Below are 13,987 nucleotides of genomic sequence, written 5' to 3' on the forward strand. Positions count from 1 at the left end.
AATCATTTGACTTTGAAACTTTTACATTGTTTAAATAAGTACAAGCAGTATGAAATAATTATGCTGGAATATATGACTAATTCAAATATTTGAATACTGCATTTTCCCTTAACTTGGAGGGAAATTTCTTATCAATATTCTCATGGATAGTCCAACCTCTTGAAGCAGCTGCACACATTGTTTTGGTATGGTAAATGCTTTTCAGAAAAAAGAAAAAAGAAAAAAAACTAAGAGATCCCTTTGAAAATATTGTGTGTTGACAACATTCTTGAACACGCTGTAAAATATTGTGGGTTAGACACTTCCGCTACAGTACTCAGCACACGTGGAAATTTCATGCTTAATGTTTACAAAGTGGCAAACAGTGCAAAGATATGGCCACAGTTTTTTAAAATAAACTTCTGTTTTCTTCTTTGACTCACAGTTCTGTCACTACTGAAGCTGTTCACTGTTTCTTCTGTTTTCTTACATAAATTCTCGATCCAAGTGATACTATTATGCATGGTCCTAGCTAACTCTGATGTTTGATGTGAATTATTGACTCACATATTCTTTCCAGATGTTATAAGTTTCCCAAAGCCTTCTTGATGAGAAAAAGCATATGCAGATCTTCTTGAGTTTGTTCTGTACACCCGACGCATGTAGTTCTGTAATGGTTTCTGCTTCTTCCTAGCCTTCTGCAACTTCCGAACCTTAGGGGAAAAGTTTCCATTGATATGTGAAATTATTTTTGTGTTGTAAATGCTGACTAATTTTGAGATCTCGGTTATATTGGTGGGGCCTTTATAATGAAAAAACAAAACGAAAAACAACAACACAGGTGAGTTTCCAGTGGATTCCAAAGTAAAAACATGTGCTGAAGCCATCAGTGGAGTGTTAGAGAGGCACTGTATTCTACTGGGATGAGCAAAGGCCATGGGGAAGATTCTTGAGGCACAGCACAGAACTTGCAGCCCGGAGAAACTGGGGACTAAAATGGCTTTAACCCACCTTCATACACTCCCAGTCCTGGGGCATCTGGCATAACTGCAACAGCTTTGGGGCCTGTCTGAGTTATTCCATGGGCTGCACTATGGGCAACAGCACTCCCTGGAATCTCTGCAGTGCTGCAGCCTTGCCTCCTATGCCAGAGTTTATGAGGAGGTCCTTGGAAAGCAGCCTTATGCCTGTCTTCCCCAATGCTTGCACCAAGGGACTGCTTCCACAGCTGAATCAGGGCTTTTAGGGCCCCATTATGCCATTTCAGCCCAGAGAAGTACAGAGGCCAGGGTGTGGGGTGAAGATCTCCCGCCTAGAAGGCAAGAGTTCTAATACTAGATCTGTCACGGATTCTCTCTGTGGCCTGGCACAAATCACTTAATCTCGCTCTCTTTTTCAAATCTGTAAAATAGGAATAATAATACTCAAATGTCTGTTGTGAGGAGTTTTTAGTTAGTGTTCATAACAGCACTTTGAAGATGTGAAATGCTACCTAAGTGCTATTAAAAGCTAATTTGCCACCTTGATGTCACTGAAATCAGAGAATTAAAGAGAACATTTGGACCATTTTGTCAACTGCTTTCCCCTCCCCCATAATTTAAAATTTTGAAAATAAACTCACAGTATATATTGTTGTAGAACTGTGACCTCACCTGACATTCTGTTACAGTAGTTTATACCCAATAACTTGAATAACTTGAGGATTCTTATATTGCTTGATAAATTACCATGTAGATGGTATATACTTTACAACTTTACTTTTCATGTGTTTTATGAATAGTGAAGGAATGGCAGAAAACTATCTATTTGTTGTTAAGGTTTGGCATGGATTAGAATTACCTGGATTTCTATTCCAATAAATGTTAACCAGCAGTTTATGTGAACTATCCCTCTGAAGTCAGTGAGATTATTCACATGTGTAAGGTAAACAACATTTGGCCCAAACTATAAGCCATTAAATCAACTGTTGGGATGGGACATCACTTATTATTCACTCTTAGGAATGTAAAACCTTGGGACATATTATGCTATCAGTAATTATGCAGAAGCTCCCATATAAATTAGTTTGCTTAAAACATACTGGCCCAACATTGCCCTTTGCTTGTGTGTTTTAACTTCTTTTAAATTTATAATTAAAAAGTTAAAAAAAATTGCTGACCCAAAGGTCTATTATGAATTATTATTTTTCACTTCTTGCACATGCCAAACTATATAGAGTCGATGGTGATGCTTTGAGAGAACTAATGGTATATTTTCCCCCAGTAGTTATGTAAGAACTATAAATTCTGTCTGTTTGGAAAAAATTTAGTTCCCTCTATATGGGGGATGCAATGATAAAGAAAAACTCTCACATTATAGGATTAAGTCATACCTGATCAGTTTGCGTTGGATTTAAATCTTCCTTCAAAAATCGGAATGTTATTATAGGCATGACTGAAACCACAGTAGTCAAGATGATGACAAGCCAAACACTTATCTGGCCCAGGGAATTACGGGAATTTCCTATTAACACAAGAAAATGAAACATATTTGTTAGGAGTACAAGGCTGTTGTTAATAGTTTGCAGTTGTGAGACATATTAAATTATATTTTCTTTATGTTAACATATGTTTCTGTTACAAAAATGCTTGAATTTTTCTCGAGATACAAATGGTTACTGCTGAAATTACAAAATTATTTGGCAACTTCTAAAATATCACATAATCCAAAAATGCAAGATGGATTCCAAAGTTAGTGGCTGCACTGATGAACACAAGAGTAGCATAAGAAGACGCTGGTGGCACTGCTATTTTTTTTTCTTCATATCAGATTCCTCATCTGGTTTTGAACTGTCAGATTGTTTGGTTTCTGTTTGAATGGCCAGATGACAATCTCTGCTCTTTGGAACAATACTCTGACCACCTTATTCTTCTTTCACATATGATTCATGAGAGGGTTACATTTAAAGTATCTACTCTGTATTAGGCCCTAATTCTGAAGCACCATCAAATGGTATCAATTGGCTTTAAACCGCTAAAGCCACATTAAAAGCTGTGTCCTAAAGAACAAAGGAGCCATATCCAGTTGCTTGTCACCTGAGACATCCAACAGACATTTAACCAACGTTTTCATTAAGAAATATGCACATTTTCAACCCATCTAGTTAATTATTTTCATTTATTTAATACTACCTCATTTCCCTCCCAAATCACACTCAGGTGCTCTATGTGGTCCCAAATGGTCCAACCTACACTATAGACAGGTCACAGTGGCATTATTCAGCCCAAGAGTGACTAGATTTCCAGTTGACCATTTAGCAAATCTGCCAAGTTTGTACTGGTGAGTTTGCTAATGGTATCCTGTGGACTAAAACAATTGATCCATTTGTGCCATCAGAAACATTCTACATCATTTAACCATGACTCTGATTATCAAGATTTCCAAGCGTACATGGTAGCATGACTAGCTGCACCATTAAAAAAAGTTTATATTCTTCTGCGATTTGGTGGACACACTTTTAGGGTAGTATTGTTCAAAGTCTGATTGGAAATGCACAAAGTGTAAGGAACGTAGGACCGGAATTTGTTCATGAAGGTTCTTCTGAGGTTTGGATAGTGGCAGGTACCATATCACACTACCAAATTCCATATGGCTCCAGCTGTCCTTATTAGCATAAACAAACTCATCTCAAGTCATCAAATAAGTTTGGAAGTTCCTTGATGCTTTAAGCCTCCAGGAGTTGTTAAAAAAAACAGAAATTTCACTTCCGGTAGCTTGCATTTGGCTACGAAAAATACATTTGAGAGAACACAGTCATCATTTGACTTCAGTGAAGTCCTGCTGAGACTCAGTAATTACTGGAGTGGCCTTGTATGGCACAGCTGCTGCACAAACTACATCCTCTCAGCAAATTGTTCTGACCCCATTGTGCACAGGAATTTTGTGGATTCCTGGGATGGTGGGGGTTCTGGCCAGTGCTCTGAGCAGGCAAGAAAGAAAAAAACTCTCCAAAATTAAATTTCACTTCACTAATTTACTTATTCTGTAAAGGCCTCTCAATACAGATAGGATGCTTTTGCAAACTTGAAAAGCATTAACATTACTTGAACAAAGTTTCCCTTCCATATCTGCGATTCTTCTATATACTTATGAGATCTCACTCTACATAGATTGTGGCAAATTGCATAAATATTGCCTGTATAATCTCATACGAGGTAATAGACTCACCTACAAAAGGAAAGTGGTTTGGGAATATAACAAAAATCCCATCACTGTGCATTGCAAATAAAATAGCAAAATACACAGCTATACTACCCAAGATGAAAAAACGATTGATGGCAGTCCAGTAACTGGTATCCAAGGCTATCTGCAAATAAAATAAGACAAAACATATTATACCAAGAATCTTCAAGGGGTTTAGAAAATATACTACATATCCTATTGAGTGGAGTGTTATGTATCTAAACAGAGAAGGGATTTGGGATTTTTTTAAAATGTTAATACAGTGTTCTGGATCTGTTTGGTACTTTTTAGTTTTTCCCATCACATGTTCTCTTTTTCAAAAAAATTTAATTAAAGATTTAATTGAAAAATGCACCAAAACTGTAGCAGACAACATATTCTGTCTCCTCCCCATGCACGCATAGTTTTTAAGAATTCAGTTTAACTTTCAAATGAATTGTTCTTAAAAACAGATTAATACTTATTTCTGAGTTCATGTATATTCAAATCGGGGTGCAAGTTTTTAGTTATATTCAAGTCAGGGAAGCAAATTTTGTATCTTCCAAACAATAAAAAGTAAATTTAGGAACCAAGATGCAAATAACATTAACTATATGCCATCATGTAGCTCACTTCAGGACTCTGTTTTGCATGTTTTTGTGCCGGGAGAATAATTTACTTCAGAATAAGTAACTTTTTCTCCTGCTGGTATTAGCTCACCTTAACTGATCACTGTCGTTATAGTGTGCATGGTAACACCCATTGTTTCATGTTTTCTGTGTATATAAAATCTCCCCACTGTATTTTCCACTACATGCATCAGATGAAGTGAGCTGTAGTTCAGAAAAGCTCATGCTCAAATAAATTTGTTAGTCTCTAAGGTGCCACAAGTCCTCCTGTTCTTTTTGCAGATACAGACTAACACGGCTGCTACTCTGAAACCCTTCTGAAAAGTGTTCATCCAGAGGTGATATGGTGTTTTTGTCTTATAAGTTTTTCTGTGTAAGTTCGTTCAAGAGCATAGTGATTGTCTCGTTTTCCCCACATAGTTGTTATTGGGGCATTTAGGGCATTTACCTGCAACACTCTGGGCATGTCTACAATGCAATTAAAAATGTGCGGCTGGCTCATGCCAGCTGACTTGGGCTCACAAGGCTCAGGCTAAGGGGCTGTTTAATTGCCGTGTAAACATTCGGGCTCAGGCTGCAGCCTGAGCTCTGGGACCTTCCCACTTCACAGGGTCCTAGAGCTGCAATTAAACAGCCCCTTATCCAGAGCCCCATGAGCCTGCGTCCACTTGCATGGGCCAATTGAGGTTTTTAATTGCATTGTAGACATATCCTCTGAGTACATGTCCCAGCCCTGAAGAAGAGCTCTGTGTAAGCTCGAAAACTTGTCTCTGTCACCAACAGAAGTTGGTCCAATAAAAGATATTACATCACCCACCTTCTCTCTCTATTATTCTGGGACCAACACGGCTACAACAACACTGCATTCAGAATAATTGGCATAGAAATTGCTAATGTTAAAACTCAAAATGCGAAAAAATAAATAAATAAAAAATAGGGCCAGTTCTGAGTTTTAACATTAACAGTTTCTTACATTTGTTCCTTATATGCATATGCAGGATCTAACAGAAGTGAGTAAAATTCTCATTATGAAACCCCAAACCATATCAAACCCATCTGGATTGGCATTTCATCATAAATAAGAATCATCCTAGATTTGACAAAAGGTTTGTGGAAGTTCTTCACCCTTTCACAGAATCCTGGAGCAATTCAACAGTCTGTGGAAACCACACAAAACTCATCAGTTTTGTTTGAATTTCCTATGAGATTTGGAATTCAAGGGTATCACAATCTCAACCCAAAACTCAGGGGATAGAAAACACATGAATCAGTACTGAAAAAATACTTTATACGAATCCCTGTACACCAAAACTACTGAGCTCTGCAGAGCTCTAATATCAATAAAAGTATTATCACCCCTTTACTCCACATACACAGTGGTAGATTTTACAGTACATGTAGTAATCTATGACAGCACAAGTGAGATTAGAATCAGGCCTAAAATGTGAAAGCTCTTTTCAGAAAGCTTTATAATATTTAGGAACAAAACATGAAAAGGCAGAAAGAATGGTTTTGTGGTTAATTCAAAGAAATAGGAGCCACAAGACCTGGGTGGTATTGCAGGATCTGCCACACACTTCCCTGGGTGGCCTTGTGCAAATCACTTAGTTGCTCTGGGTCCCAGATTCCCTCTCTGTAAAATGTGGTTAGTACCACAGCTGTATTGTCAGGCTCAAGTCAATAATATTAGTAAATTGCTTTGAGATTCTAAGGAGGAAGGTGCTATACTATATAAACACAATTCTGCTCTGCAATGACAGATCATTCTGAAATCCGCTTTCCATTACATTATCCAAGAAATATGAATTCTGCCAAGCTTCTTGCGTTATTTAATGAACATACCACTTAAACTGAATCCTGACCTTATCTTGATTTATGGCATCCCAAAGCTTACATGTAACCACTACATGCATTCATTACATGCTTCCTTATCAAAAGCACATTCTGAATTCTTGAGTAATTTGTGAAAATTATAGCTAACTACAAATAATATATTACCAACTTATTATGTCAGTGTGAGCAGCTGCTCAGTCCCACCATAACACAAGGTGACTCCGTATCTAAAGAAAAACACAATACAGCACTCTGACAGGGTATTTAACTAAATGTTTCTCAGCTCTCCCTCTTCTCCCCCGCCCCCATGTCCAGAGCAAGGACACAAAGGCTGATAGAAAGAGAGCAATCTAGCAAATATTCAGTTCCAGAATCTAAATTATTCCCTCCTGCCTGGTGGATCAATCAAGTTTGGCCAACGTGGCTACTTCTTATTGGTAGGTCAGCTGTTCCCAAAGCCACCACTCTAATCCCCTCTCTCTTTTATTTCTTAATTTTGCTCATCAGGCCCCTGTTCTCCTGGGAGACTTTAAGCAGCCTTTCCTAGAGGTCAATATCTTCATGCCAGACAAGTAAAATCAAGACACAGTGGGACAGGTTCTCTTTCTTAATTCCAGGGGAAAACTTTAACTTGTTCACCACCCAGTAATGCTTGGGATTTATCCATTACAATCCTTTGCAGTCAGCATTAAAATAACTCACAAAAGGGAATGGTTTTATCTCACAGAAAACTATTATGGTGAACTGACTCTGACAAATATGTTTATTACCATCTAGACTCTCTCAAATTGTTTAAGGCCTCAATGGGGTCAGTATTCTCAGATAAGTCTTTGATTACTCTGCTCTTTACCCTATACTCTGAAAAACATATCGAGCTGATGAAGCTGTTTCTAAGAGGAGGAACACCCTAGTTTAGACCATTAAGTATTTATATGTGAATTTTAGAAATTGTCTCAATCCCCTACAACTTCAAGTGTAGGTGTCACTTTTAACAGGAATTTCTGTATTTAGAAATGAAAAAAAAATACTGAAAAAACTCAACACTGAACACAAATCTTTATTTTTTACCTGAACACTGACTACAATTACTAAAGATGTTGCAACTGTGATAGCAAAAGACTGGTAGTCAGCAATATGTTTTCCATCTTCACCAGCTGTGTAATAAAATGCTCCATAAGGGATGAAGAAAAGGGTAAAAGAGGTGTAGATTCCATGTGCTATGCAGATGAAAAATTTGCGTTTATTGAAGAGTAGATTTAGTTGCCCAGGTTCATAGAGTTTTGCATAATCCATGCTATTCTGCTCATTCACATCCTGTAACAAATCCATTTGGAGAACGCGTTACTTTAATAGTTTCAGAAAATATTAAAGTTTGTATAATACAGAGTGAGTAAAATGTCTGTGCCTTTAATAAAGGGCAGGAGGAATTTCCCTTAACTATAGTACCTTCTCAGAACTGAAGTGTGCTTAGAGCTAGGGAAGAAGATTCTCTTTCCTACTCTGTCCCACTAACGCTGCAAAGGAGATGGAATATGGCCATATCTGCCCTGATGGGGTATCCACTGACATGGGGGAGTCTCCAATAAACATGCAGCCAGCATAGCTGGCTTCTATGCTATGTCCTCACTTCCCTGATCTTGGTATAGGGAGCAACAGGGGCAGGGAAGGGTTGTAGACAGAACACAGTGCTCTTCAGCAATCGCCGGATGGGGGAACAGTCTATTGCTCAGGCTAAGGTTTAGGCTTGTCCAAAACCAGTCAAAGAATCATGAGCCCACAGCCAGCTTCTTAAAGGACTACTGCCTGATCCTGGGCCATTTGGGGGCTGGTTCCCAGCATAAATTAGAATAGCCTGAGGGGCAGATAAATAAAGGGGATTTAATTATACATTATTTGCATTTAAAACTGACTTGTTAATGATGCTATCAACAGCATTTACAGCTTCCATTTTAGACATTTAAGACATGCTATAAATAAGATAAAATTGTACCTGGTCGAACAACCCCATAGCTAGTACAGGCAGCGAAGTATAGACAATGTTGAAGAGGGTAATAAACCACTGGTCATAAACTGTCTGAAAAGAAGATGCAGTTGATAAAGTGAACAAGTGACATTTTTAAAACTTTTCACTATTATTATTTGGCACAACGGAACACACAACAGGATGCTTTATATCTGCTCTCATGAACAGGATAACTGAATTTTGAAAACAGGTAAAATAATGAATATCTAAGAGTTTAGTGATTTGCTTTCTATGCCAGGGGTTATCCTATAGTATTTCATACCATACTTAATTATGAAAAATGGGGTAGCTGGCAAATCCACAATGTTTAATAAGTTGCTTGGTTAATGTATTTTTCATCTACCCCAGAAAAAGATGTGATCTTATACCCAGTCTGGAAATGGCAGAGTGACACAAAGGGACGATTATTGAACAGCATTATCAAAATCCCAGACAATCTCATATTTTTTACTACACATTTGTAGCACACTTGGCTGCTTAACAGGGTTCAGGCATGTGGTATGGGGAAGGGATCTGGCCATCCCACATTCAAGTCAACTTCCCCTGTAACCCTTGGAGCAGGGTACATCTTAGCTCATCAACAGGAAGGATGAGGGTACATTTACCCTCAGGCTCGGTACATCTTAGCTCATCAACAGGAAGGATGTCTAGTTCCAACCAAGGAAAGATGGCCAAGTCTGAATTAAAGGTGAAAGCTTGAAGATCCTCTACAAGGATCAATTTGGATTTATGCCTGATCCTTCCCAGCAACATGAAAACACAAGTCCCCATTGCTAAGTTTATATGAACAATAACTTGCAAATCCATTTAGTGATGAAGGCCTTTTTCTAAGCACCCCTCATTTTAAAGTTGCACATTATTTATAGGTTTCAGAGTAACAGCCGTGTTAGTCTGTATTCGCAAAAAGAAAGGGAGTACTTGTGGCACCTTAGAGACTAACCAATTTATTTGAGCACAAGCTTTTGAGCTGTAGCTCACGAAAGCTTATGCTCAAATAAATTGGTTAGTCTCTAAGGTGCCACAAGTACTCCCTTTCTTTTTACTTTATTTATACTGCTTTTTAGTTTCCTTTACATTAAAGTTATAAAGCTATTTTTATTATGAAAAGTCTGTCTTGCAGAAAACATATTACAGAATAAATAAGAGGTGCCCTGCTCCATCTGTTCTTTATTTGTGCAATTAGCAGAAATACACTCGAGAAATGCAGAAGGAATTGAACATTCTTCAACATACAGTGCTTCTTTCTGCACTTTTAGCCAGTCACTATATCTGCTAAGAGCTCTGGATAACTATTTCACAGGTAATCAAAACCTTTGCGGTTATCAAAACCTTTGAGACTAGTCTAATAGTCACATGCTATTTTCATATTTTCAACTGTGACTTGTTTATATTGTTTGGCATACTACAAAGGTTTTTTTTATATTCATGGACAGGATAATTGTTTCCATATTCTTTTTAAAAAGCTTTCCCTTAAATCTCTGTAGTGTTGACAATGGCATATTGTCATCAGATAGTCTCATTTCTTAAGCAAACAATGCCAGTAGTTGCAACTGGTTTGATTCATAACTTTCCTAAATAAGGCCCCAAGAAATGTTCTGGCGCAAGCACTTAAAAATGTGCGTCTTCACTGATATCTAAGAGTCCACATATGTGTACACAAAAGTGTAGAAGGTTGCAAGAGCACAACATAGAAGCAGTTGCCTTAAATTTATGCTCCCTGTGTGGGTACTGGAACCCCACATGTGGAGTCTGATTCAACTCCCACTGAGGTCTATGATAGACTGTCTATTGACTTCAGTGGTAGCTTGATCAGGCCCCAAAAGTACACACCCATCTCATGAACCAGTGCACTATCCCTGATTCACTGTCTACAGTCTTGTCAGACTCTAGTGCCAGCAGGCTGTGGCAGAGATTAAGTTCTCTAATCTATGTATCTATCTATATGGCCTCCATTACCATGATATCTAAGCACCTCAGTTTTTGCTGTACTTCTCTTTACAATATCCCTGTGAGATAGTGTTATATCTTTGCTCTTTACATAACATTAAGAATATGAGGAAACTAAATGGACACGGCTGGGTTCCAACTAACCATATTCTCTAATACACAAACATATAAGACCTGGCTACATATATAAACTGCTACTCTGTGGGGTTCTGGTGGCTTCTGCAATAGAGACAGGAAAGCCCAGTAGAGGGCTCCCGGACTATTTGAAGGGATACTACCCACTCCCCATTCAGTAGGGATTTACTATTATCCCCATTCTAGAGATAGAGAACTGAGACCCTGCTCTGGGCTTGGACAATTGTTCTCTGCCTCTCCTAGCTTCAAGTTCACGTACTGGGGTTACTGGAGGCAACAGAGATTCAAATGTATGTGAGAGGAGAAGAAAGTTTATCACAACTTCAGTTGCAGGCAGGAGGCAGGGCTAGGGATGTGTGTTTTGTGGGGATGTAACTGTAGGAGGACCCTGTCATAAGTGCGAGATATACTGGATAGGGTTCTGCATGTTACTTCACGAGGGGCTGAACCAGGCTGTTGGGTTTCCATTAAAATCAACTAAATATCGAAGTCCTAAAATTGAGACAGCCCTAAAAAATGTGTTCACAGGAAAATTTCCAACAAATTTTTTTTATGATGATTCACAAACAAAACTGGACTTTGAATGGAAAACCCATGTTTAAAGAAGATAAGAAATGTTGACATTAAAGAATTATCATGTTTTCCATAACTCCCCCCTTCTAATAGATTAAAGGGTAGAAGGGGGATAACATACTGACTTATAACACTGAAATATAAAATGAAGAATTTCTAATGGTTAGATGAAGAGCTTTGATAGATATTTTTTTAACTATCTGTAATTATGGACAGTGAAAGAGTACAGCTGAGGTAACACTTAGGCCAAGGCATTGCCAGCATAAATGTGGTTTTGCCAATTCTTCTTTTACATAGAATTACTAATATATTTAAAATGATGATATTGCTGACAAGACAATGCTGTGCTGGAAGTTACAAAAACCTGTAACACCAAGAAGTCTTTTTTACTGGGAGAGCTAGGGCAAGGTGACACAAAAAATACCAAGACACCGAAACTGCAGAACGAGAAGAAAAAATGCAGAAGTTGGGTAACTGAAGCTTGCACATGCATAATGTGTGGGTAACCTACAACTCAAAGGGTTGATGTGTTAAGAACCAATTTGATAAAGATTACTTAATCTGTAATGTAGAAATGTATACAAGACCTAAGTGAACATAGGCCTACACTGGAGAAACACCGGACCAGAAACTGAAGGATGGGACAGAAGGACTAGACCAACAGATCAGGGGAGATGACAACCATAGAAAGTATTGGAGAATTTCCCAGTGCCCTGAAATGTGGTAACTCAGGCCCTTTACCAATTGCATTTGTAATTGTCTGGCATAAATGTATGCTCAGGCACTTTAAGTCAAAATAACTCTCTCTGAAATTGCATAAATAAAGGCAAAAATTGATTAAGCCTAAATTGGGTGCGCCTGTGACTCAGATTTCCAACTTTTACTCCCAACAAAATCTAGAACTTTCTCTATCGCTGTTATGTACACATCTCAACATTTCAGGCCTAGTTCAGTCACACCAGAGTATCTAAGAGCTGACATAGAATGTTGTACAAAGCTCAACTGCCTGGAATTTGGGCTGGATAATATCCCATGAGAATGCCTGATCCCACAGGATTGTTGTTTCTTTCTGGCTATAGCTGAGTCAGAAATATCCTAAGAACATGGTATTTCCTTATTTATACTTCTGTTTTAGGACAAAACCAAGATCAGCAAAAACACACAGAGTTTGAGGGTGAAGGTGAGAGCCATTTGTTTTATCTGATCCAGTTTGCCCATCCCTCTTGCACATAGTTGTAGCTGGAACTTTTTGACAAATTTTTTTTGTCAGAAAATGCAAATTCATCAACATTGAAACTTTGTCAGGAAGGTTTCTCAGGCCCAGGATGGACTATCTGCTTGAGAGAGAGTGGAGACACTCACACCCCGAGTTGGGACTCTCACTTCGGATGTGGGAGATCCAGGTTCCATTTCTCACTGCAAATGAGTCACAGCACAGACTAGAACCTGAATCTTCCACACATCCAAGATGCATGCCGTTATCTGTGAGCTATTGGCTATTCTCTCTCACCCGCTCCCTCTCATCTAATTTTTGAAAGGTTTATTTCTGCTATGATACAGAATGAAACCAAATGTCAAAACATTGACATTTTACGAAATGGAATTCTTATTTCCCAGAAAGCATTAACTGCATCCTTTCCCAAAATAGGTAGATTTGGAAATAGGGGAAATACAGAATTTCACACTGAATAGGTCTTGCATAAGAGTCTCCAGGGACTGTTTGCAAACTCATAAACAGGAACCAACTCACTCACACTTGAAATTAAATCTAAAGTAAAATACAATGAATCCCAATCCACCAGCAAAATGACACCACTGCTGTCACTAAGTCTGCATCACAAATCATGGAGTCACCTAAAAGAACATCTCACAGACCCAGATGCCAGAGGAACATATTCCAGAAATTCACATCTGTGATATGCAGCCCACCTACCAGTTATCTTGGCTGGGCCAGGCTGGAGCATATCATCAAAGAGCAACAGTTAGTGATCAAATTCAACAGTGTCAGCAATAATGAGAGGCAACCCAAGGTAGTAAAGAAATACAGCACATTACTTTATGTAATTATACTGCTGCTTTAAAGTCAACATTGCATCTAGAAAAGCCTAATCTGTCTATATCTGTCCAAGTGTTTTCAGCTGCAGTGTGGGTAACCGTAAAAGCATATAAAAGAAGATATAGATGTTCAGACTTTTTTTTAGGTCTGATTCTAGGTATATTAGCGCTTCAAATGAATCAAAGAATGGAAGGAGACCAAAAAAAGGGAGAAGACTACAGAGATTTTCATATAAAATCGGACTGTGGATGAAATCCTGCACCCATTCCAGGCAGTAGTTTTGCTACTTACTTCAAAAGGGCCAGCATTTCACCCTATGTTTTCATTAAAAGAAAACTCAAAACTCCAGTGGAGTAAAACATATTCTCTTCTCCTAATAAGCATATATATTTCTCTTCTCTGGGGAATGGATAGACTGGCACATTTATGCTACACAAGGAGTGTCCAAAAATTGTTACCATTATTGGTTAATCTATTGTATCATGTAACTATAGGTGAAAATTTTCCAGTTTGAATTCCTACAATTACATTCCTAAATCTACACGTAGGCACCAAGGTATATGTGTCCTGGTTTTCAGAGGTGCTGAGCAAGTCAGTGGGATTTGTGGGTGC

At 38.3% G+C, this 13,987-nt stretch overlaps 1 protein-coding gene across 1 annotated transcript in view; it reads right to left on the reverse strand.

Annotated features, from left to right (window-relative positions):
* The window catches only part of ATP8B4 (ATPase phospholipid transporting 8B4 (putative)), a 155,913-nt gene continuing 141,926 nt past the window's right edge, over window positions 1-13,987 (reverse strand). The window contains exons 23-27 of the mRNA XM_073303976.1: window positions 8,632-8,715; window positions 7,710-7,955; window positions 4,186-4,324; window positions 2,351-2,481; window positions 1-692 (exon numbers count right to left, since the gene is read on the reverse strand). Of these exons, the coding sequence (XP_073160077.1) occupies window positions 543-692; window positions 2,351-2,481; window positions 4,186-4,324; window positions 7,710-7,955; window positions 8,632-8,715 (750 nt within the window). The 3' untranslated portion in view covers window positions 1-542. The remainder of the gene's footprint in view (window positions 693-2,350; window positions 2,482-4,185; window positions 4,325-7,709; window positions 7,956-8,631; window positions 8,716-13,987) is intronic.

The sequence above is a fragment of the Lepidochelys kempii genome, chromosome 10 (genome assembly GCF_965140265.1).
Source record: "Lepidochelys kempii isolate rLepKem1 chromosome 10, rLepKem1.hap2, whole genome shotgun sequence".
Classification (NCBI taxonomy): domain Eukaryota; kingdom Metazoa; phylum Chordata; order Testudines; family Cheloniidae; genus Lepidochelys; species Lepidochelys kempii.